The following is a 26,014-nucleotide window of genomic DNA, read 5'->3' as shown; positions in this document are numbered from 1 at the left end:
CAGGATTTTGGCCTAGTGGTAGAGTGCTTGCCTAGCATGCACAAAGACCCAGGTTTGATTCCTTGGTACCACACACATAGAAAAAGAAAGCTGGAAGTGGTGCTGAGGCTCAAGTGGTAGAGCTCTAGCCTTGAGAAAAGTCTAAGGACAGTGCTCAGGCCCTGAGCTCAAGCACAGGACTGGCAAAAAAAATAAAATAAAAAATAAAAAACGAGTCACACAGACTTGCGTGCCAACAGTGGCTTTCAAATCATGATCCTTCGATCTCAGCTTCCTGGATGGCTAGGGTTACAGGAGTGAGCCATGGGCTCCTCATGGGTTTTGGCTTCTTGTTTTTGTCAAGTGTGGTTTTTTCAAGCCCCTGTGACTGGCAAGGGCAGGCATAGTGGTCACCAGAGTACCAGGACCCAGACAGCAAGGCCAATAAGAGGTCATGGCAAGGTGATTGGAGCACATTCTCATTGACGGCAGCTTTGGTAAGCATCTTGCTCTACCACTTGAATCAAAGCTTCTCATTCAGCTTTTTGGTAGTTCATTAGAGATCAGTCTCATGGCCTTTCCTGCCCTGGATGACTTCAAACTGTGATCCACAGGTCTCAGCCTCCTGAGTTGCCAAGATCACAGGCATCAGTCACTGGTGTCCAGCTTCTTTTGGTTGTTTGTATTTTATTATTATTGTTATTGAGGTGCTGGGGATTGAATCCAGGGCTTCTTACAAACCAAGAAAGGACTCTACATGGCCATACTCCAAACCCTATTTATTTGCAAAATTAATACATACGATTTGCAAGTAGAATAGAAAAAGAATAAATATTTCTAATAAATTCCTGAGATAATCACTATTAACCACTTCTGGCATTTTCTGTGTATGTCGTGCCAAGGAATTGAACCCAGGGCTTTGTGCATGGTAGGCAAGCATTCTACCACTAGGCTATGTGCCCTGCCCAGGAATATCTTTTAGCTTTTCTTCTTTCCCCTTAGCATAGTGGTTTAGAAATTTCTCCAGATAGTTACCAAGTAATTATTTTTTCCCCTTTTTATAGCTGACTAATAATCCGCTGGCAGATGTAACATAAGATGAGAGATACCTAGGCTATTGTAAGAGTGGCTATTTTTTTTGTCAGTCCTGGGCTTAAGATCAGGGTCTGAGCACTGTCCTTGTACTTTCTCAAGGCTAGAGCTCTACCACTTGAGCCTCAGCACTACTTTCAGCTTTTTTCTATGTATGTGGTACTGAGGAGTCAAACCCAGGTCCTCGTGCATGCTAAGCAAGCACTCTACCACTAGGCCAAACTCCCGGCCTGTAAGACTGGCTATTTTGAATTAAATTACTATTCACACTGTCACACAAGTCTGTGTGGACCATTTCCTATCCATCCTCTTTTTTGCATAGGTCCTGGGGCTTGAACTCAGGTCTTGGGCACTGTCCCTGAGATTTTGTGTTCCAGGCTCGTGCACTACTGCTTTGAACCACAGCGCCATTTCTAGCTTTTTGGTAGTGAGTCATATGAACTTATCTGCCTTGGTTGGCTTTGAACCACGATCCTCAGACCTCAGTCTCCTGAGTAGCTAGGATTACAGGTGTGGTGGCACTGAAACCTGGCTGTGTGGACCATTTCTGTTCATTCAGTCTTATGTGGTAGCCCAAGGAGGCCCTCATTATAGTTCTCTTCCAATTTGCAGATGGGGAGACTGAGTCACAGAGAGTTTCCTTTTAGCTCAAGGCCAGACACACAGCTAGTAAAGACAGGAGGTGTTTTATATGTCTATACCATACTCCCTTCCAGTGGTGGGTTCAAACCATAGCTATGGACCAGCAAATACTGTAGGCCTTCACTGTCAGGTCAAAACTGTTTTAGCCCTCACCACAGTCGTGATAATTGATGATATGAAACCTGTCTTGGTGAAGGAGGACTGTGTGGAAGACACTAGAGAGCAATTTCTAGCGAAGGCCATTACAATAACAGCAAGCACACACCCAGTTGTGCTACCCAAAGCTCTGGTTGTCTGGAAACCACACACAAGTGCTGTTGTTTGTCATCTCCCGAAGACGCCAAGGCTCAGGCTGAGTTACTGGGCATATAAAATAGAATATAAATAATACATGTAGAAGAATCTGCTCTGTTCTCTTAGAGCCAGACAGAATAGGGTTTTGGAGAGTCTGCTGGTGTTTGTTGTTGGCTTATTGCTGCTGTTGACAATAGGAGACAGCATCCCGCTTGCTCTCAGCCCTGAAACTCCATTTTTTTGGGAGGTGGAGGAACCTGGGGGATAGCAGTAGCTGAGAAATTTTGGTAACCAGTCAGATGGGGGCCAGAAGTTCTGGGCCTCCATGCTTCCAAACCCTTCTCTCCATTCAGACGTTTCATATGCAGAAGAATCTTTTCTACTGCTTCTATGAAGGGAGAAATTATAATCATGCAACAGAACAAAAATTTAGAAGTCTAGCAATGAGCCAGGCACACCTGGAGATGCATACCTATATCCTAGCTACTTAAGAGGTTGAGATCTGAGGACTGAGGTTCAAAACTAGCCTGGGCATACAAATCCACCTGACTGACTCTTATTTCCAATTAACCAGCAAAAAAGCTGAAAGTGGGGCCTGTTACTCAAGTGATAGAGTGCTAGCCTTGAGCCAGAAAGCTCAGGGATAGTACCCAGGCCCTTAGTTCAATTCTTGTACACATACATACAGAAAAAGTGTGGCAATGAACAAAAAACATATGCTGTTACCAGGGCTTGAACTTGGGACCTCAAACTCTTGCTTGGCTGGTGTTCTACCACTTGAGCCATACTTCTATGTCTGGCTTTTTTTTTTTTGCTGGCTAATTGGAGATAAGAATCCTATAGATTTTCTTCCCCTGGCTAAGTGTGAATTGGGATTCTCAGTTCTTAGTCTCCGGTAGCTAGGAGATACAGGTGTGAGATACTGCCTCTCAGCTGAGGGAAGTATTTTTACCTTTAGTCACTCAAGCAGTATTTGAAGAACTCCTCTTCCTTTGCTGACTTCCTAGCAGGAAATCAACACACTTGTGATGGACATCGTGCCTTGCAGGCATCCTCTGGTCACTCTGGGTATCGAATACTGTGCATCCCCGGGGCTGAACACTGCTATTGAGCAGGGCCTGAGTTTCCTCATAGAGCCTTCTTTGCCCCCTGGGGTTTGGAAATACCACACAAGTTACTAAGATCTGCTTCCAAACCCTGAACCAGTTTGTCCTCAGAGCCTCTGCTTAATAGATGTGTGACTGTAGGAGAGTAGGCTGAGCTTTGGTTCCTCAGGCTTGCCTTTGAGGCCTCTGGGCTCTGCCTGGAGATATGTCGGATGCTTGTTGTTCTCCCTGTGGGACAGGCCCCTCTGGCTGGTCAGAAGCTCTGGGAGGGGATGTTAGGAGCTGGGAGGAGACTTGGTATGTTGGCAACTATGTTGGCAACTATGTTCCTGCATCTCTCTCTTTTCAAAATAGAAACTGTTCTCCCACCTCAAATGACCTTTTCAGTCTTTGCCTCTCCCCTGCTTGCCTTCTCTGTCTCTGCACCCTCTCACCATCTCTTTTCCTCATATGGTATTCTCCCAGAGACACAACTGCGCTGGGGGCCCAGCAGAGGGCGCAGGTGCACCTGCCAAGAACCAACGTCAGTCTGGTTCCTTACAAGCCTGGGTGAGAGTGTGGAAGGTGAGAGGGGGGCTTCTGGGTGAGTCCCCACAGCAGGTAGTGAATGTATTTACTCCCCAAAGGAGGAGGGAGTGGATGGGGGTGCTGTTCTGCCCTGCCTTAATTGTGTAACTATGACCTTGTGATTCAGGGAATGGCTCCCCCCAGCTCCCCCATACACACAGACCAGGCAAAGCATCTGAAGACATCTATGTGGCTTTCATCAATGCCCTGGTCACCCTGGTCTGTCCTAGTCCTAGCCAAGAACATTTACAGTCATTTTGCTGTCCAGTAGTGAAGGTACCAGGAGTCTAAGGTCGGGTGGGGACAGGAGAGGGCCCTGTCTAGAGCGGGTTCCCAGGCACAGAAGGCCCTTTTCTTTAGGACCAAGCATGCGTGTCTGTGACTTATCCCAGTGGCCCTGAGGAGCAGGCTGCGCAGCTGTCTGCCCTGGGTTCATGATTAACGCCCCTGGCCCCGCCCCTACTCTTGACTCCCACCCAGGCTCTGCTCACAGCCTTCAGGCCTCGGCTGCATCGGGACAGAGACTCAAGCTGGCAGCCACCTGGCACTTTGTTCTCTGGCACTGTGGGCTTGGGAGCCTGTGTGGCTGATGCTGGGGTGGGCTGGGGTCTGGACAAAGATCTGCTCTCTGATGGCTCTAGTACTCCTAGACCGCTTTTTCTGTGGTTCCATTTTTGGGGGGTTTACCCCAAAGTAGCCAAGGACACCTTCACAACTTGCCCCATTTCAGTTCTCTTCTGGGATGACTTCTTCAAGTGTGGTGGGTTCCTTTGCTGACATGAGACTATTTTGAATTCAGGGCCTCGGACTTGCTCAGCTGATTTTCTTGGCTGGTACTCTACTACTTGAGACATGCTTGCAGCCTGGCCTTTTGCTGGTTCCTTGGAGATAAGAATGTCTCAGACTTTTCTGCTTGGGGTAGCCTCTAACTATGACCCTTTGAATTTCAGTCTCCTGAAATTCAAGCAAGTAGCAAGCATTGTAGGCATGAGCCACTAATACCTGACTATTTTTCTTTCCCCAGGAACCACACTGAAATAGAATTCAATAAAGCTATATTAGTTTAATATATATATATATAATTATCATTCAGTGTGGTGATGCTTTAAGTAAAGGAGTGAGCTAATTTAATGAAAGTAGAGCAATGACGGGAACCCTTACATAGAGAAATGTTAGCTGGACCATACCACACTTGCTGGCTGGGAACGGTATTGTTTTGCAGTGAGGTGTGTTAGTCCTGTTTATACCCAGAAAAGCTCCTCCCCATTTCTCCTGTGTGCTGCACACATGGAAAGTGTTTCATGAATGTTGATGGGGTGAGTTAGCCCTGGGTCGAGGGTCATTGTGTTTTCTGCCTCTGGGCTTCCTTTTGTTTCCTCTGGGTTTGAGATGTGGGGTATGTTGGCAGGGACTGGAGTAGGCATTTCGGGGAGGAGGTCCTGTCTGTGCCCCAAAGACAGAAGACTTGTGGGGTGGGCAGAAGGAAAGATCTACCTCTTAGTGTCATCATAATCGGAGAGATTTTTAGCTACATTGGTATTGGGGAGGAGCAGAGAAGACCTTGAACAAGAATGAATAACAGAACTTGCTTGATGGAAAGATTTCAATGCCTTGTTACCACTGGTGTACTTGACCTGACAAGCTCCAGACAGTGGAGGATGAGTAGGTGTCTTCCAGCCTTCTCTCCCACTGCAGAGGGTTCATGAAATCCACTAGGATGCCTAGGTGCCCAGTGTATGCATAAAGCTCGCCAGTGCTGAGCTAGGCCTCTGGCCTGGGGCTCCTTCTGGCTGAACTTTACCTGTAGATGTGGTATGATACTGGGGGCTGGAGAGGCCCAGGGCCGGTGCTGGGGTTTGTCCCTCTAAGGATGCTATTTGCCATTCTTTCCCCATATACACTCTGAAGTCACTTGCAGTGTGCTCTTTCCTGGCAGCTGGCCTTGGCTTCCCGTCCCAGGGATGGGTCCTGGGTCACTCAAATCTGGTTATAAATAGATGTTCATGATTATATCTGTGATCCCCTCCCCCACAGGGTCAGGGGGGGCCCAAGGCCATTGCTAATGATGCTTTAGAGCACCAGGTGCTTTTTGGAAGCTCTCAGAGGCTTCCTCCCATCCACTCTGGCTTCTGAATCAGCATGAAGCCATGCCCACTGGAGAGGCAGGGCTCACGCCCCAGGGCCCTGGAATTCATTTGCTGGCCCCCTTCCCTCTCCAGCGAGGTGCCCTTCCCTGCCTGTGTTTTCTGTTTGCTTGAACACCAGACTGTACAAAAACAGGGCAAATTGCTTCAGGGACCTCTTTGGCCCCAACAGGACTGTTTCCAAAGATGGACTAATTGGCTTGTTTTAATTCCCTCCAGCCCCCCCCCCCATTCCTGTTCCTTAGGGGCAGAGCAGTTAATCGGGGTTTCAGGGGTGGGAGGGGTCTGGGAGGCCTAGGAGCAAATGGAAGAGGAGGTTTTCCTTTCCCCGACCTGGGCGCCCTGGGGAGGGGTCGCCTCCGTGGCTACCCGGTCCGCCCAGCTCATCACAGACCTAGACAGCGAAAGTTCACGGGTCCCTGCAGCCCCTCGCGACAGTCGTCTCGCAAGATCGGGGTGGGGGGATGCAGGGAGGAGCGTCTGGCCTCACCACAGCTTGCGACCTGGCCCGGGGGACCCCCCATAGCTATACGAGGCCAGGCCGCCTCGCCCCCCGAGCCCCCATTCCGCGGCGCAGCAGTTTCGCCGGGACGGAGCACACGGTTTGCTTTCGGTCCTTGCTTCTTCTCATCGGGGGAAGTGTCCCGCGGGGCCGGGCTGTGGAGCGGGACCGGGGTGGGGGCGCGAGTGGGCCGCCTCCCCCACCCACGCCACCGGCCGGCGGGGCCGCTGGGGCGGGGCTGGGCGGCACCGGGCGCCCCGCTGCCCGCCGGGGGGGGGGGGGCGGCCCGGGAGCCCCAGCGGACGCCGGCGGCCCCGCGGGCCCCGGGGAGGCGCTGAAGGTCGCCAGGAAGTGCTAGCCCGCGTCACCTGACCCCGGGGCGCACCTCGGCGGGCCGGGGCGGGGCGCGGGCGGCGGGGCCGGGGCGCACCTGGGCGGGGCGCGGGCGGCGCGGCGCGGAGCGCGCGGGGCCGGGCGGCGGGGACGCGCGGCGGGCGGGCGGGCGCGGCGGGCACCGCGGGCGGGCGAGGGCGAGGGCGCGGCCGGGCGCCCCGGCGGCCTCGCCATGTCCCAGCCGGCCGGGAGGTTGCACTGCCGGAAGGCGGGGATCCGCGCGGCCGTGGTGCTCATCGGACTCCTGCACAAATCCCGAAGGCAGAATAAGGAGAAAAGGTAAAGCGGCCGCGGCCGGCTCGGCTCTCTCGCTGGAGAATCTTTGGGGTGCACTTTGCCCACCGGCCCGAGGTTCCTTTCCTGGCGCCGTCGGGCGGGGCGCGGGGGGTGGTAAGCGAGTTGGGACCCGTACCCCAAATGCCTGGCAGGACCTTGGCTGAGTCGTGGGGCGACCGGGAGGGAGCCTCGGGGTTCGCGCCCGACGGACCGAGGGACCCCGAGTCCTTCGTCCCGGACCTCGCCCTTGCGGACCGCGGCACCGCTCTGGAAGCCCGCAGCGCGGGCAGCGCCGCTCCCGCCCGCCCCACGACCGGCCGCCGCTAAGCCGGAGTGGCGCGGTTTGCCGTTCGCTTCTTGGCAAGTTGGCCGAGCCCGGCCCCGAGCCCCGAGGCGAGGACCGAGTGTGGGCTGCTCTCCCCCGGCCCACGCCCTGGCTCCCTCTGGTTGCGGGGTCTCCCTCTGCCCCGCGTCTTGGGTTTACCCCCCACCCCATCCCGAGCGCTTGGCTTAGGCTGCTTCGGGGACGGTCGGCGGGGTGAGGTGAGGGGTTGGGGATGGAAGGGGCGGGGGCTTCCTGGGTTCCAGGCCCCGGCGACAGGTGTGACACCCACCGGACCCCAGGGAGCAGCTTGTTGGCACCGGCCTGGCTCTGCTGCCAGGCACGCGGCGAAGCTGCTGGGCGCGGGGGTGCGGGGCCGGAGGGAGCCGCTGCCTGGCTGCCCCGCCGCCCGGCTGCCCGGCCGCCCGGCCGCCTGGCCGCAGAGGAGCTCGGCGGTGGCTGCAGCTGCACAGCGTTCATGACAGGGGCCTGGACAAGGGCCCGTGGGGGCCACGCTCACCTGGTGGTGACTGGAGCACGGGGGGGGGGCAGTGCTGGACAGCGCCGAGGGGCACCCGGGGAGGAAGACGGTGTGGGTGCCCTTGGGGTGGGCTTGTTTCCCATTTTCTTGTCCTCTCACCTGTCCTCCGAGGACACCACCTCAGGGGAGTGACTTATGGTAGGGAAGCTTGAATTAAGGTTGAGTCACTTTGTGCAGAAGCCCTTCCCTTTTCAGTTCTCTTCCAGGCCCTATGGTTTCTCCAGGGGGAAAAGTTTCAGGTTGGTGCTCGTCTGGCTTCCACAACTTTTTGTTTTCCTTTGCATTTTTTCCTTTTAATTTCCCCTCTCTTTCTTTATAAAGCTTGCTAAGTTGGCTTTTTAATGGTCAGCTGGTTGGGGCTCTGTAAGTCAGGAAGGGTATTATTTCATTTTGAGTTTGGAAACTTATAGTGGTGTGGGCTTTCTATTTGTGGCCGTAATATAAGGCACCACTTATTATTTATTTATTTATTTATTGCCTGAACTCTGTGACTCTGTGTGTGTGTGTATGTATGTGTGTGTGTGTGTGTGTGTGTGTGTGTGTTGGTCTTGGGGCTTGAATTCTGGGCCTGGTCACTGTTCCTGAGCTCTTCAGCTCATGGCTAGCGCTCTACCACTTTGAGCTACAGTACCACTTCTTACTTATTTATTTATGCTGTTGGCACTGGGGCTTGAACTCAGAACCTCATGTTCTCTCTTGGCTTTTTCACTCAAGGCTCTACCACTAAAGCCATGCCTCCATTTCCAACGTTTTGGTGTTTCTTTGGAGATAAGAGTCTCTTAGACGTTCCTACCTGGGTTGGTTTGGAATCATGAGTCTCAGATCTCAGCCTCCTGAGTTAGCTGGGATTATAGGCATGAGCTCCCAGTGTTCAGCTTTAAAGCATTGCTTTAAATTAAATATAGGAAGTTCCTGGAATGGCCGTATTTTATGGAAACAATAGTAATACGAGTGGCATTGAGTCTAGCAGAAATTCCACAGGTGGCATAGAAGTGACTGGCATTGAAGGCATGTGTCTAGGGGAGAAAGCTTCTTGCAGAACTCTGAGGCCCAGTGCTCCAGGCCTGGGCCCCGTTTGTCCCTGGACTTTGATTCCTTGTCCCTCGTTCTGCTTCCGCTCTGTGGAGCAGAGATGAACAGGTCAGCTCTCCCGCGTCAGCAGGCTGCCCCAGACAAGCTGGAACTATTTTATGGCGGGCAATGGAAACTGCTGGACACAAAGGTAGGTGCATCACCCAGTCCCTGTGCTGGGAATGTAGGGGACTGGGTGGACGGAAAAGCCCTGCGCGTATGCAGGAAACAGGAGCCCCAAACCCAAAATCTCTATGAGCCTGCCCATTCAATTGCTTCAAGCCTCAGTTTCTACCTGTCAAGGGACCTGTGAGGCCAACTGGAGTCTCAAAGGGCTGTATGATGGAGGAGGGGCTTGATGAGAGCAGCTTCCACCATTGGCCTGGACCACTGGTGATCAAAAAAGATGTCTGGTGGAGACATCCTCACTCATTAGCGGTCAAAACCAGCTGTGTGCTGGTCAAGGAGGAGGCAGCCATTAGGTGGGCTGGGGCCTGAGCAGGGAGAGTTTGGAGGGAGAAGGAGGGGTACAGTGAGGCACAGGGGAGGCTTGGACAGGAGACACAGTGGTAGGCCAGGCCGGGATGTCCTGCCTTTCTCTCTGGATGCCCCAGGCTCCTTCCTATAATGTAGAATGTCAGTACTGGCTCTCTTAGTCTTCAACAATGTTTTCCCGTTTTTCTCTTCTTACAGTCATCTTTCATGCTTTGGCCATGAACTCACCCTCTCTTTCAGATAGACTGGTTTTATCTTGTTGCTAACTGACCTTTGCTTCCCTGCCAGTAATCTGGAGTTTCTGTGTCTTTAAACGCTTGAAGCATCTGAAATCAGTGCAGTGTACACTATTGACCCTTGCTCTGCAGGTGCCAGCTGCCCACGGCAGAGGGGAGGGGGCCAGAACAAGCTGTGGCTGCCAGATTTCCTTATGCTTCCCCCAAACTTCATGCTGGGTGTTAAATTTGTTGAGTTCTTCCTTCCTCTCCCTCCTTATCACAGGGTCAACTCAGACTCAGGCCGCGGCTGTTGCCGCCGCCGCCTCCTCCTCCTCCTCCTCCTCCTCCTCCTCCTCCTCCTCCTCCTCCTCCTTCTTCTTCCAGAGGCTTGATCCATCCATCGATCTTCCCAGCACCTCTAATTGACAGGCCTGTCCAGATAACACCCAGGGTTATTTGTCTTCAGGGTTGAAATGGTCACATGTGGCCGACTGGGAGGGTGTCCCCGTGGTCCTCATCATCCTTTCTGCTCCCCTAAGCCACTTAGAAGTCAGCATAATGAGGGGCAGGAGGGTGTGCCAGAGTGTAAGGCCTAGAACCAGCAGGACTTCTGGATGCCCTTGGTAGATCCTGGGGTTGTGACTAGAGATGCAGCCTCAGTGTACCCGCTGGAGAAACAGATAGGTGATGCACAGCAGTGTTGACTTGGTGCTTCTCTGCTGGAATTGTGGGACAGCCTGGAGGTTCTGACCTTCCCTCAGGGTCTCCAGAGCTTCTGTCCCCAGGGCCCCGCAAAAGCAGTGTGGTGTGGGAGGGGGATTGAATACTGGAATGACCGAAGTGGTGAAACCACAGCAGTGCTTTCTTCTCCACAAGGTGGAGGGGCAGGAGTGGGTGGTGGGGAGTCCCCCCTTGTGTGGGCTCAGTCAGCACTTGGGTAGATAGGAAGGTGGCAGTGGCCCACGCACGTGGATGGATGTTCTCAAAGATGGGCATGGAGTCACTGAGGCCTTAGGTGAGGCATTCTGAACCAAGGAGACATTTGAGTAAAGAAAAATAAATCCCCTTCGTCTAGGGTTAGGGAACACTCCCACTGCAGGTTATGAGGTTTTATTGAGGTTATTCTTGCCTGGCGTTGATGTCGAACACCTGTAATCCTAGCTACTCCGGAGGCTGAGATTTTAGGGTCGAGATTCAAAGCCACTTGGGCAGGAAAGTCTATGAGACCCTTTCTCCAGTTAACTACCAGAAAACTGGAAGTGGCACTGTGGCTCAGAGTGCTAGCCTTGAGCAGAAAATCTCAGGGACAGTGCCAGGGCCCTGAGTTCAAGTCCCATGACTGACCAAAAAAAAAAAAAGAATTCTTAGATCATTTAGCAATTTCTTGGTGTCAGGTATCCTAGTGTGTGTGAATCAGCTGACTGGGTCCTGGTTGTGGAATGTGTAGGGTTGTTCCTATGAAAAAGCCTATGCCCTAGGTTTTTGTTTTAGTACTGGGGATTGAATTTGGAGCTTTGTTTGGAAGGCAAGTACTACTTGAGCCATGCTTCTAGTCCATTTTTTTTCTTTTGCGGTTTTTTTTTTTTCTTTTTTGTCAGTCATGGTACTTGAACTCTGGGTCTGGATCCTGTCCCTGTCTTCAGCTCAAGGCTATCACCCTACCACTTGAGCCACAGCACCACTTCTGGTTTTCTGGTGGTTAATTGGAGATAAGAGTCTCACGGACTTTAGTGCCTGGGCTGGCTCTGAACCAACATCCTCAGATCTCAGCCTCCTGAGTAGGATTACAGGTGTGAGCCACCATGCCTGCTGGATGCATCGATATGCATTGGTTATTTTCGAGGCATCGTCTCAGTTCATGGCTGGGCTGGTCTGGACTTGGTTTCTCCTGCTTGTGTTTCTCAGAGTCACTAGAGTGACACAGATGATAGTAAGGGGCACAGAGGGTAGCGTGGTGTGGCTGTAATTCCAGCCACTGTCAACTCCTGGTCAGTCCTTGTTGTCTGTCTTACTGCAATTTACCACCCCACTTCCCTAGGAATTATGTCAAATGAAACCCCAGACATTTGATAAGTTGATTCTTCCTTCCTTCCCCCCCCTCCCTCCCTCTCTCTCTCTCTCTCTCTCTCTCTCTCTCTCTCTCTCTCTCTCTCTCTCTCTCTCTCTTTTTGGCCAGTCCTGGGCTTGGGCTCAGGGCTTGAGCACTGTCCTTGGACTTTCTCAAGGCTAGCACTCTACCACTGAGCCTCAGCACCACTTCCAGCTTTTTTTTCTATGTATGTGAGGGTACCGAGGAATCCAACCTGGGTCTTCGTGCATGCTAGGCAAGCACTTTAACCACTAGGCCAAACTCCCAGCCCCTCTTTCTTTTTTTTTTTTTTTTTTGCTAGTACTAGGACTTGAACTCTGGACTTCCCACTCTAGCTTCGATTTTCCACTAAAGCGTCACATTCTACCACTCAAGCCACAGCTCTACGTCTGGCTGTTTGTTGCTAATTGTAAGTAAGAGTCTCATGGACTTTGCTGACAGATTGGTGTGGAACATCCATCCTCAGATCTCAACCTCCTCAGTAGCTGGGATTACAGGTATAAGCCACTGCTCCTGCCCACCGGATCAGTTTATTCTTACTTCAGTTTGCATCTAAAAGATGAAGATGATTCTTTTTCTTCTTCTTCTTCTTCTTCTTCTTCTTCTTCTTCTTCTTCTTCTTCCTCTTCCTCTTCCTCTTCCTCTTCCTCTTATCCTTATCCTTCTCCTCCTCCTCGTCCTCCTCGTCCTCCTCGTCCTCCTCGTCCTCCTCGTCCTTGTCCTCCTCCTCTTCTTCCTCCTCCTCCTCCTCCCCCTCCTTCTCCTTGTTTTGGCAAGACAGTGCCATTCTGTTTTTTCTGGGGTGGTGACCATGGATGGATTTGTTCTGGTGTCAGAACGTTCAGGAGACTTGTCTTTGGAGACAGCCCTTTGAACTAGCTGGACCTGAGGGCTGAGCCTGTAGGGCATCTGGGAGTCCTGGCCTCTGAGCTCCAGAGTCAGGGAGCTGAAAGGGGCACCCAGCAGGAGCTGGTCCCCTCCCAGCTCCAGAACAGATGGCAGATTGTACCTTGTAAGGGTGTGGGGATGGGGCAGCCGCTTCCAAAGGGCCTGTGCCCAGCTCTCCTCGTCTGATGTTGGAATGCCACCCAGTTGGCTGCCCCTGCTCTAAAGAATTTCTCCCGTCGACCAGCCTTCTGTTATGAACCTCCCTGAGAGGCTGAGGGTTGGACTCTCAGAATTGATTTAAGGGTGTCAGAATTTGAGGCATGAATGAGTTTGTTTGATTCTTCTTGAGCGGCTTTTTCTCTTTCTTTTTTCTTTTTTGAGACATTCTCTCTACATAACCTGGGCTTCTCATTGATAGAGGCTGAACTCACGATTCTCCTGTCTCATTGTCCTGAATGCTGGGATGACAGGTGTGTGCTTCGATACTTGGTTTGAGTTAATATTTTATTTATTTATTTGCCAGTCCTGGGCCTTAAACTCAGGGCCTGAGCACTGTCCTGGGCTTTTTCCTCAAGGCTAGTGTTCTGCCACTTGAGCCACAGTGCCACTTCTGGTGTTTTTCTATGTATGTGGTACTGAGGAATTGAACTTAGGTCTTCATGCATGCTAGACAAGCACTCTACAAACTCCCAGCCCTTGAGTTACTATTTTAATGTCTTATTTGGTATTCTTGCTTCTGATCTCTCATCCAGTCTCCTTCCAGCAGCCAAAGCAGAGTATAAAAAATTCAAATATTCAAGCCTCTATCCTATAGAGAGTTCTCTGCAGGTTTGCTGTTATACATCAGATGCAATCTAGTGACTTTATCTCCTACCACTTCCCCCCTCCTTCTCCATGATGTCTGTATTTTTACTTCAGAAGCCTTCCTTCTGCTCCTGGAACCAGCCAAGTGTGTTCCTGCCCCAGGCCCTTTGTACCTGCTGTTAACAGAGACTTAATTGGCTGGTGCTCCCTACGATAGGATTCTTAACTCCAGGGTCACCTTCTTTAAAAGTATCCCTCTGACCATTAAAATCCAAGCAGGTCACTTCGCTTGTCATTGATTTACTCTGATTTATTTCCTCTGAGGTACTTATGTTTGACTGATATTATCTGGTTGCTATAATAAAGCAGTGGACTAGCTGTGCCCCCTGCTAGAATGTGAACCTTTGTCACCTCTGAGTCTCTGCTGCTGAGGGTAAGAGGTGTTCAGTGGATACTTACTGAATGATGGAAGACAAAATCGAGTGGAGGTGCCGGTGTCCCTGAGATTCCCCCTAGTACTGTCGCACCTTTTTCTTGTCTGGGACTGGAGAAACCTCTCCTTCCATGTTCCTTCTATGAGATCTTGGACAGAAATGCAAATGATCGTTTGTGCATTCTGTCCTAATTCCTTCTACCCCTTCCTTGAGCTTGCTCTGTGTTGTCTCAGGATCCCAAGGCTGGAGGAGCAGAGCTCAGGGCTGTCTGTCCTGGGGTACCAGGTGTCTGGGTTTTCACATCTCAGGTCCTGAGGCTGTGGTCTAACAGGCAAAGGCAAAGTTCCCTTCATTTATGCCAGAGAGGAGCCAGTGGGCGTCTGAATTAGTGAACAATTGCTATTAGCCTATATATATATTTTTTTTTTTTTTCTAAAATGCAGTTTTATCTTTGGAGTCTGAGTGGTGCACAGATGGCCGCTTACCAGGATGTTGCCAAATAGAGGGCCTGCCAGGCTTGTTTGGTTCAACCAGAGAGAATCATTTCTGTGCACAGGGGGGCTGCCTGAGGGCTCAGGAAGTTTCTCAGTCATTTTAAGCAGACAAGGCTTCCCACTTCTGCGTCCTGCATTCACCGCCCCCCCCAACTTAGTTCCTTGCCTGCTGAATCTGTCTAAAGTAAATGATGAGGAGGCTAGATGATAGCAAGTGGACAGTGTTTTTTGTTTTAATCGCTCTTAAAAAAATGAATCCTGGCGAGGGGTGCTGCTTTCTGTGCCTGCCAGTTATATAACTCTTTAAAGCAACTTTAAGTAAAAAAAAAAAATGTAAGTCAGTTTGAAGAAGTAATTGTCAGGTGGTTCTGGGATGTGGGGAATGTAGGGAGGAAACTGTAGAAAGGCCTGAGATTGGAGAAGAGCTTCTGGAAAGCCAAGTATAGTATAGAGGCTCGAATAACCCCAGTACCCAGGGTTATGGAGGGTTGTGTGTGAGGGAATAACCAGCCAATGCATTTCTCCCCTTTTGTATTGTGCTACTGAGGTGTGAACTCACGGCCTTGTGCTCTAGTATTTGAGCCATGTCTTCAGCTTACGATATATCGTAGGTATGTGTGTGTGGGGAGTGAGTGGTACTGGGATTTGAACTCAGGTTCTCACACTTGCTAGGCAGATGCTCTGACATTTGGGCTTCACCAACACATTTTGAAGCTCTGTGTTGGCTAGGCCCTGTGCTCAGAATGTACATGCACATCTGCCTTAATTCTGACAGTTATTAATTTCTGCCATTTGTAGTGCTGGAGATGGAACCTGGGGCCTGATGCATGTTAGAAAAATACTCTACCACTTAGCTAACCCCCCTCCCCCCAGCCTTAAATTTTCTATGTGCCTTTTTTCCCTTTTAGTCAGTTATGGGGCTTGAACTCTGGGCCTGGACACTGTCCCTGAACTCTTCAGCTCAAGGCTGCTGCCCTACCCCTTGAGCCACAGCACCACTTCCTATTTTCTAGTGGTTAATTGGAGATGAGAGTCTCAGGTTCTTTAGAGCCTGGGCTGGCTTTGAACTGCGATCCTCCGATCTCAGACTCCTGAGTAGCTAGGATTACAGGCTTGAGCCACCACTGAAAACTGAAGTGCCTTTTTTTTTTTTTTTTTTTTGCCATTCCTGGGGTTTGAACTTAGAGCCTGAGTGCTATCCCTGAGTTGTTTTTGTTTTTGTTCAAGACTACCTCTCTACCACTTGAACCACACTTCTGATTATCCTTTTTGGTGGTTAATTAGAGATAAAGTTCTTTTGGATTTGTCTGTCCAGCTAGGCTTTGCACTACGATCCTCAGATCTCAGCCTCTTGAATAGCCAGGACTGTACAGGAGGAAGCCACTGCACTGGCTCCTATGATGACTGGTCTTCAGCATAGGAGCCTCGGCCCAGGGGTGAGTGTGGCTGCTGGTGCAGTCAATAGCATGTCTTTAGCCTGGTTCTAGAGGCCACATGCTGTTGATTTTTGTTTGGTTGGTTTTGAGCCTGGATCTTCATTGCACAGGTTGGCTTTGAGCTCTGGATTCTCTTGCTGGGATCACCCGTGCCGCCACCTCCATAGGCAGTGATGGCAAATGTCCCTAATCATGACATGATCCTATTCTTCAGTTTCCTGTCACTGTGACAGAAGACCTGAGGAAAGACTTGTTTGGGCTCATGTTTCCAAAGGTTTTGGTTTACCATCAATTGGCTTCTTGTTTTGAGCCTGGGGGGAGGTAGAGCGTGGTGGAGGAGGAGCTCCTGGGAGGCTGCGAGACAGAGATGGGTACAGTGACAAGAGTTACTCTCCTTTTTGATTTTGGTGCCAGTACTGGGATTTGAACTCAAGGCCCGAGCACTGTCTCTGAGTTTCTTTTGCTCAAGATTAGCATTCTGCCCCTTGAGCCACAGTGCCAGTTCCAGCCTTTTCTGTTTATGTAGCACTGGGGAACTGAATTCAGGGTTTCATGCATGCTAGGCAAGTAAGTACTCTACCACTAAGCCACCTTCCCAGCCCTAGGATTTACTCTTAAAGGCAGGTCTCAGTGACCTGTGCCCTTCAACCAGACCCCGCCTTCCAGTAGTCTGTTTAGTTATGAATTCATCCATTGGTGAAGTCACAGCCCTCATGAATCTAGTCACCCTCCGAAAGCCAGGAGTGCCAGAGCCATTAGTGGACATTTTTAGATTCAAACCATAACAATGATTCAGAGGCTAGAACAAGGCTTCAGTGTAAGCATGGCTTATAGTGTGTGCAGATCTTAAAGCTCCAGCTGGATGAATTTTCCCATGCTTATCCACCTGTATAGTCAGAACTTTCTAGGCGATCTCTCATACCTCTCTGCAATCCTGGTTTAACTAAAGTTTGAACCTTGCCCTAGGGGGTACCCACTGGTGTGTCTGGGTGGGGCCCTAGAGCAGCCTTTGTATTTATGATAGTGGGGCAGCAGGGCGGTGCTGCCCGGAGCTGGAATTTCTGAGTGGGGTCCCCTGGTTTAAGCTGGAAGAAGATGGCTTCAGAGAACCCACAATTGGTTTCTAGGGCTAAGTGAACTTGACCTACTGTTTGACCTTGTGTTCTTCTGGACACACTTAGTGGAAACCTGGAGCCGCTGCCCTGATCCCTCACTGCCCTTGGAGCAAGGGTGGATTGAAAATTTGCCACTTGTTTTTAAGCTCACCAGATATGAATATTCTGTTTCATTCAAGGCTGGGGCTCCAGCCAAGTTCTTCCTGGAGGCTCCCTCCATCACTAGGAGCCAGAGCCGTCTCCGGAGATGTGTGGTTCTCATGTGCGTCCTGGGACAGGTTCTTTTTTTTTTTTTTTTTTGCTAGTCCTGGGCTTGAGCTCAGGGCCTGAGCATTGTCCTTAGACTTCCTCAAGGCCAGACCTCTACAACTTGAGCCTCAGCATCACTTATGGCTTTTTTCTATGTGGCACCAAGGAATTGAACCCGGGTCTTTGTGCATGCTAAGCAAGCACTCAACCACTAGGCCAAACTCCCGGCCCTTGAGACAGGTTCTCATGGCCCGTCTTCTTTGCAAGCAGGAGTGGGGAGGCCTATGGATGAAGACAGCCCTTCTCATGTCCTTTCCTTTCCCACTTTCTATTTCCTTCCTTTCTTCCTCCCTCCCTCCCTCTCTCCCTCCCTTTCTCTCCCTCTTTCCTAGTCGTAGGGCTTGAACTCAGGGCCTGGGCACTGGGTTGCAACCAGCTAGAGGACACAGGTTTGAGACAGAGCTTTCAAATGATGGGACCTGTGGCATCTGACCATGTTCTCTGTTTTGGCTTAATGTTATTTTTTTGAGGTGCTGGACTTTGAACTGGTGCTTACTTGACTTGCTTATTTGACCTGGTGCTCTACTATTTGAGCCAGTTCTACTTTTTTTTTTACTGGTTATTTTGGAGATGGGGTCTTGAGGATTATCTGCTCAGGCTCTCTTTGCACCATGCCCCTTTAGATGTCGGGCTTCTGAGTAGCTAGGATGACAGGGGTAAGTCACTGATACACTTTTTTTTTTAAAGGAAGGAACAGGGTGGACATGGGCAGTTGAATGTCTTCTGAGTTCTCAGTCTGACGTGGGGAAGGGAGGAGCCCGTTACATCCTAGTCAAGCTGTATCGTGTCCTGGCTGCCTAGCCCACTGCCCTTGATAATGAGGAAAGAACATTCTCCGTGAATGGGTGTGGCCTGGCTTACCTGTGCTCTTATTTTAAGAGAACATTTATTTTCATATGATATTTAATCCAAGACGCCAAGGCAGAGACAAGCGTATAAATCAAGAGGTGGTAGAGAAACAGCTTTCCGAAAACCAGATCTGCTGATGTGCTGGGAAGGGATTTTGACTGATATCCACAAAGGCCAGTTACTGAGAGCCGCCCGAGGGCATGGCTGAGGTGGGACAAAGGCTATGGGGTGAAGGAGAAGAAGGAGACCCTGGGTTCCTCCTTTCCTGGCTGCCACAAGTTCCCTTGGCAGCATTTGCCATCTTGTCCCTCCAGAGACTCAGATGCCTGCATCAGTCCTGCGTGGAAGCAGAGGCATCCCAAATGTTGATTTAAGTGCATTCCATTTGCCTTTCCCTCCCATTTTTGTAGTGGGCTGCAGCGTGCCAGGTGTCAGGCAGCCAGGCCCAGGAGAGAACATGACCCTCTCTCTTTCCCCTGAGTCTATCCTTGCTGCTCCAAGCAGGAGAAAGCAGCCATGTCATACAGACTCAACGTGGAAGATGGAGTGTTGGAGAAAGGGTGTGGGATAGCCAGGAGGTTCAAAGAAATGGAGGACCACCAAAGAAGGCTGTGCGGAATTGGCAGCATTTGAGGTGGACCACAGGGCTGGACAGGATTGTTAGAAATTAGAGGGATGGGTGGGGAGATGGCCGAGCCAGAGGATGGGGTTTGGAAAATCAGGAGGCAAAGGTAGATATGTTTGTGCTGTGGATTTCAGATTGGGGAGAAATAGGAGCTACAGCTGTCAGAGCGGGTAGTCTGAGGCCTTATGGTGGCTTCCCTGTCACCTCATGCAATGTGCCAGAACAGAACCAATTAGTACCACATGTGAAACAGTTGTGACATTTGTCTTACTGCAATTCCGTTAAATGGATTTGTGGTCAGACAGTCTTTTGTCCTGGAGGGGTGGTAGGTGGTATTCTCAGAATGTTAAGAGAGTCAAATGGATGTAAGGATAACTTCTGTGTTAGAAACTGGAATGTTCCAGAGGAATAGATTCAGGCACAGCTGGATCCAGGTCTTGAATGGACTCCTTGGAAGCTCTTTGGGTCAGATTCAGCCTCAGACAGGGCATCCACAGAGATACACAGTCACCATTCCAGATTTGCATTCTGTATCGGAGAGTAGAAAGGAGATACACAAGGCCTGGAGGGAAAAGGGGGGATTTGGGATTATACAACCTTATGACTGTTGTTGAATCCCATATGTACAAATGGCTGAAATCACCAAAACAACAAATCTGGACAAGCTTTATTCAGATCCTTGGTCTGTGGAAGCAGCATTGCAAATGTAGCGGGCTCTGTTTGTAGCAACATGCTGGAGCCAGAGTACCTGGCAACCTCCATCCATAACCATCCAGGTGCTGAAGCTGGGGTTCCACGGGGCCCTGCTTACACTCCATGGATGGTCACATGTGCAGGGGTGAAGTCTGGCCCAGGGTGCAGCCGAGGCGCTGGGCCACCTGGTGTGAACGCTCAGGTCCGCTTGTATTTTGCTTTGTTGCAATTGGACAGCACTTTGCCATACTGTGGATCCCCTGACAGCCTGTCAGCCTGTTCCGAGATGGGCAGTGGTGTCCCCAGGGTGTGTTGACCCTGCTCGACTGCAATGACAACCACTGGGGCTCAGAGTCTTCCCCCTAGTTCCTCTGGACTGCTTCCTGCCAACCTGGTGCGTGCGTGTGTGTGTGTGTGTGTGTGTGTGTGTGTGTGTGTGTGTGTGTGTGTGTGTGTGTGTGTGTTAGTCCCTTAGCATTTTTGCTCAAGGCTAGTGCTCTACCACTTGAGCTATAGCTCCACTTCTGGATATTTGGTGTTGAATTGAAGTCTCCAAATTCCAATTTGGTGTTTAGTAAGAGCCTCACTGACCTTCCTGCCTGGGCTGGCTTTGAACTCCCATCCTCCAATCTCAGCCTCCTGAGTAACTAGGATTGTTGGTATAAGTCACCAATGCCTGGCTTTTTTTTTTAAATACAAATGTGTAATACATTTTTAGAATTCATGTTTCTTTCAGACACCTTGGAAAAACATAGGAAAGTACAGATGCTAAAATAAAAATCATCTGCAATCCCCAGATGGGGCGATTGCTGAGATAACCATTATTAACATTTAATGTTTTATTCTGGTCTTTTTTCCTTTCCCTGCTCCTGCCCCTCTATCCAAACACACACTATTCTACAGAATCTATTCACATCTGCATCTATTTGTTTCTCTATTTTGTAACCAAATTGGGATTATAGTATAGAATCAAGACTCTTGATGGCAAGTAAACCAAAAACCCAAACTTGAATTATCCAAACAAAAGAGACATTTATTGGCAGATATGACCGGTATGTGGAAAGGATTAAATCTCCCTTCCCCCCTTCATTTTCTTGGGTCATCTGTTCTCATGATATGAGTCTAAAGTTGTAGACCACTGTGGGCTTTTTTTCCAAAGAGGAAAAAGAGCTACTTTCCTACAGCTGCAGTTAAATTCCAAGAAAAAGGTTCTGATTGGCTTGGGTCATACGTCCATCTCTCAGACAATCCCTGAGTCTGGGGGGTGGGGGTGTGATGGTGACTGCTCAGCTTGTGGTGAGGAGCTCATCCCTATGGCCAGAATATGGGTATGGTGATAGATAAGAGTCCTTTCTGTGGGAAAAGGGATAAACTCCTTGAAGTGGGGAGTTTGACCATCTGAAGAAGGAGCCAAAATGAATTGGGGAGACCCAAACCCCAAACCACATACAAAAGTTGCTTTGGCATTGTTTCCAGCTTCTCTGTCTCACTGATTACATGCAAACCCCTCATGCACCAGATGACAACAGCATCACTATGACAGTTTGGCAGTCTTACAGGTATACCTGTTTGCATGCATGTCGAATTGAGATGCAGTAGTGCCAGGTCATTCAGTGAAGTTTATTTCGCCTTGGAAAGAGCCAAAAGGCTATCCAGAAGGAGCTTGGTTGCCTTAACTATTCCATATAAAGGCCACCGACTGAAGCTTGACTCCAAAATGAGTGGCAAAAGCTGTCGTGTACAGAGAGAAAATCACTTCAGAGATATTGCAAGTAGTGAAAGTGATGTGCAGAATGGAATAGCGCAGTGTACTACCCTCTGTGTGAAACAAGTGGGAAGTAGAGGTGGCAGCCATGGCTCAAGGTTGTATTCCTAGCTACTTAGAAGGTAAAGATCAGGAAGATTGTGGTTCAAGGCTAGCCCACACAAGTTTGGGAGATGTTATCTTAACAAATAGTAGGGCATGGGGTAGTAACAAAGCAAAATAACTTTAAGTGAATAGGGCTGGTGGCATGGTCCAAATGGTAAAGTGCCTACCTGAGCCCAGATCCCAGTACCACCAAAACATAAAAGGAAAATAGAACTCCATGTTTGTGTTGGTGTATAGTCAGTTTTCTGTGTCCACAGGTTCTGCATTGGTGAATTTAACCAGCCTTGAATTTAAAATATTCTAAAAAATTGCGTGTATATTGAACAGATTCTTTTCTTTTTACCTTTTCCTAAATAACATGGTGTAATGTTAATGATTTACACAGCATTGATATTCAATCTAGACATCATAGGAACAGAGTTGTGTGTAGATTATATGCAAATAGTGCAACATTTTATATAAAATGCTTGGGCAGGGCTGGGAGTTTGGCCTAGTAGCAGAGTGCTTGCCTAGCATGCATGAATATCCAGGCTCAATTCCTTAGTACTACATACATAGAAAAAGCCAGAAGTGGTGCTATGGTTCAAGTAGTAGAGCTCTAGCCTTGAGAAAGCCAAGGACAATGCCCAGGCCCTGAGTTCAAGCCCCAATACTGGCAAAAAAACCCCAAAACAAAAAAATGCTAGGGCATACCCAGGTTTTGGTGTCTGCAGAAGTGGGGGTGGGGGTGGGGTGATGATGATGAAGTCCTGTAATGGTCTCTTCCCTAACCCAGGTCACCCCATCCCCCCCAGGGAGGGATGGCTGTATTTGTATAAAGTACATGTGAAAATCATTTAGTGGGCCAAGTGGGAGCTGGACAGACTGATGTAAAGAATAAGACAAAATAAAGCTGGGCCCTTGTGACTCATACCAGTAATCCTAACTACTCAAGAGGCTGAGCTCTGAGGATCAAGGTTCAAAGCTAGTCCAAGCAAGAGAGTTTGTAAGACTCTTATTTCTATCTAACCACCAAAAAGTGGGGAGTAGAAACACAGTTCAAGTGGTAGAGTTCTAGCTTTGAGCAAGAAAGCTAAGGGACAGTACCCATGCCCTGAGTTTATGTCCGTCCCAGTATTGACAGGTGCACATGCACACACATGAAAAATAAGAAAAAAGCTTCTGGATTTTGAATTACACAAGCTCATTACCTATTTAAAAATCAGCAGACCAGATGTGGAGGTAAGCCCCTGTAATCCCAGCTGCTCAGGATGCTGTGACAGGAAGGTGGAGACTTCCTGGCCTGCCTGGAGAGAGAGGGTGGGGATCAGGTGGGTGAGGGAAGAATCAGTGAACTCACTTGCAGCTTGTAGATACTGAAATTTCTATCTTTGAGGGATGACATGGAGTGTTAGATGGAGCTGGGTCTTTGGGGGGAGAGTATTTAGTTTCCCCCACTTTAGGAGAAGTTATGGGCTCTTCCTCCTGGCTAACTTGGACCATCACATTTAAATGGGGACTCTTGAGGACCTCACTCTAGACTCAAAGGGAAGAATAAGTGGAATGTTGGGGAAAAATTCCAACATCGCTCCTACAAGGTGGGGAAAGTGGGCCTGCCTTTTTCTAGGGTATTACATGCGCCTGCTTTTCTCATCTGTAGCCCTGCAGGGACAAAGCAGAAGCTTGTGAAAGACAGGTTTGTAATTCCTTATCTTCACAGGACCTGTCTTACACTATTAGTTTGAGAAAGACTTCAGTGTTATCTACCAAAGAATGATCTGGAAAGAGGAAGGGAAAAGAGTAACAGAAGGGAGAAGGGAGAGCTACGACCAGAACCAAGGAAGAGGGAGCAGAACCCTTGCCAAGTCCAAAGCCGTCCACTCTGGAGGAGAGGAGGCCATGAGTTCTGGCACCAGCGGCCACCCAGCCAGGGATGCCCAGTCTCCAGCAGCAGAGGGAGGGCTCCGGGGATGGGACTTGAAGGCCGTCAAAGAATGGCATTTGAGCCAAAGTGTGGAGGAAAGTGTTGGAAGGTGGATGGTAAAATCCACATTTTTTTTTTGATCTTTTGAACCTGCCTGTGTAGCCCAGGCTGGCTTTGAATTTTTAAAAACACAACTTCATTGTTATTATTAAGGTATCATAGAGAAGGGGGTTACCATTTTATAAGTCAAGTACATTTCTTTTTGGGCAATGTCACACCTTCCTTTGCTCTCCCTGTTTCCTCCTCCTGTCCCTGCCTCTTAAGTGCACAGTTCATTTTCCACATAACATATATTAAGTACCATAACGAACTGTATTTGTTTATCTTTCCTCCCTCCATTTCTGCACCCCCTTTGCTTCCCCTAAAAAGACAAAAACAAAACACAAAAAAATCCAAAAGCAAAAACAAAAACAGCACTACCACCACCACCACCACCACCGCCAAACCCACGTTTCCATTTCCTGGAATTTTATTCTTCCACCCCTGGAATTTGTTTTGATAAATAGTATTTTAAATGTCCAGAGGGGTTATGCCTTTGGGTTCTTCTCCTATTTTAGATCTAGCTCCACACATGAGAGAAAACATGCACCAGTTATGTCTCTGAGCTTGGCTCACCTAACAACATGATTCATTCTAGGTCCATCCATTTCCCTGCAAATGATATAATCTTATTCTTTCTAATGGAAGAATAAAATTCCATTGTGTGTATATACCACATTTTATTGATCCACTTATCTGTTGTTGGGCATCTGGGATGTTTCCATAACTTGGCTATTGTGAACAGTGCAGCAGTGACTGTATAAATCTTTACTGCGTCCTGACTTGTAATGATTTGGGTAGATGCCCAAGAGTGGTATGGCTGGGTCACAGGGAAGCCCTAGGTTTAGCTTTACTTTTGAGGAACCTCCAAACTGCCTTCCAGAGGAGTTGTACTAGTTTACATTCTCACCAACAGTGCAGTAGGGTTTCCTTTTCCCCCATATCTTCCCAGAATTTGTTGTTTTAATTTGCATTTCCTTTGTGGCCAGGGATGTTGAACATTTCCTCATATGTTTGCCATTCTTCCTTCTTCTGAGTTCCTTTGACAATTTATTGATTGGCTTTATTAGTTTGGGGGAGGAGGGCTTAATTTTTTTTAAATTTATTTTCCCATTTATTTTTTCAATGTGAAGAACATCTTTGAGTGTTTTCTGTAATGCTAGTTGATGGAGATATCTTGTTGCAATTTTTCCTTGCTGTGGAAGGTTTTTATTTGAAGAGAACTTAGCTTGGTTGATAGTTGTTTGTCTTTAGGGTGCAGCATACCTCATTCCAGGTTCTCCTTGATTTCATTGGTCTCTACTGAGAAATCTGTAGTTATTCTGATTGGTTTGATTTTGCAGGTGATTGATTTCTTCATGGCCGCTTTAAGTATCCTTTCCTTGGTCTCTATTGATCCTTTGTGAATTATAATATGGTGGTGGGATATCCTGTTCTGGTCTGGTCTGGTTGGGGTTCTAAAAGCTTCTTGTATAGCTGGCCCTATCCTTTTGGTTATTTAAATGGGAAGTCCTCTGCTGGGATTTTGTTAAATATATTTTCTATTCTATTAACTTCCTTCTCTAGGGAGGAGGGCTTACTTTCTTGAGTCCCCTGTTGGCTTTGAAATTCTTGATTCTCCTGCCTCGGCTTCCCAGTTCTGGGATGACAGGTACATGCCATCATGCCTGGTAAGAGTTCACCTTTTATTTTTTTCTCTGCTAAAATGCACTTAACTTTTAACCATTTGAAAGTGCACAATTAATGGCATCAGGTATATATCATGACATTGGTTAGCAATCACCGTTACAGAACTTTTTGTTGCTTCAGACAAAAGCTCTACCCATGAGCGGGCATGCCTCGTGCTTCCTCTCTCCTGCCCTGGCTTCTTTCCATCTCTGTGGATTACTGCTTCTGAGTATTTCATAATAAACAGGATCATATACTGTGAGATCTCTTGTGTCTGGCTTCTTTCCCTGAGGACAGCGGCGCTGTCCAGGTTCACACGTGGCATGGTGTAGCTTTGCACTTTCTTCATTCCTCTCCAAGCCTGGATAGCGTCCCATTGTATGTGTGGCCACAGCATGTTCTGTTTATTTCTTCAGCCAGCTATGGACATTTGGAGTGTTTCCTCCTTTTGCCTATTGTGATCCACGTTTGTTTGAGCACCTGTTTTTTTTTTTTTGTTGTTGTTGTTCTTTTTTTTTTATTTTTTAAACTCTTTTTAGGCATGGAATAGGTGGGTCACGTGCTGACTCTGTGTTTAACTGTGAGGAGTCGCCAAACTGCTCTCCAAAGAGACTGCATCCTTTTACATTTCCGTAGTCCAGTTCCTCCACCATCCTGCCAACATTTGCTACTTTCTGGTTTTCTTGCTGTGTTTGCAATGATGGCCATGTTAGAACGATCGCTGTATTTTCCTTCCTGGAGAAGGGATTGGAAAAGTGCCTGGAATGGATATCCTCATCCAAGTGAGGGATAGTGGGCTGTGGGTCAGAGTAGATGAGGGGTGATCACGATGACTTCATGGTGTCCTGGAGGCCTTGGATGAGGAAGATCTCCAGCAGGACCTGTTCCCATCCTGTCCCTGAGTAGTTAGCATTGTGTACGCCTGCATCAACAGTGTCTGTGGTGTCTTGGATACCTAGGTGAAACAAGGTCTTGAGCAGCACATCGTTTGAGCAGACTGCAGGGTTACCTTGGGCAGGGGTAGGTTATGGTCGAGGGAGGGTATAGAAGAAGGTTGTAAGGCGTTCTCTCACTCTCCCTCTTCCCCTCCCTCCTT

The 26,014-nt window shown here is 49.0% G+C and overlaps 1 protein-coding gene across 1 annotated transcript in view; it reads left to right on the top strand.

Moving 5' to 3' along the window:
* The first annotated feature begins 6,891 nt into the window (after positions 1 to 6,891).
* Positions 6,892 to 26,014, top strand: part of Rap1gap2 (RAP1 GTPase activating protein 2) — a 129,482-nt gene continuing 110,359 nt past the window's right edge. Inside the window, exon 1 of the mRNA XM_090350397.1 lies at positions 6,892 to 6,998. Coding sequence (XP_090206523.1) covers positions 6,892 to 6,998 — 107 coding nt within the window. The remainder of the gene's footprint in view (positions 6,999 to 26,014) is intronic.

Source organism: Megascapheus bottae, chromosome 17 (assembly GCF_031878675.1).
Source record: "Megascapheus bottae isolate mThoBot1 chromosome 17, mThoBot2.hap1, whole genome shotgun sequence".
Lineage (NCBI taxonomy): Eukaryota > Metazoa > Chordata > Mammalia > Rodentia > Geomyidae > Megascapheus > Megascapheus bottae.
Note: the sequence above shows the minus strand (reverse complement) of the source record. Positions and strands in the feature narration are given on the sequence as shown.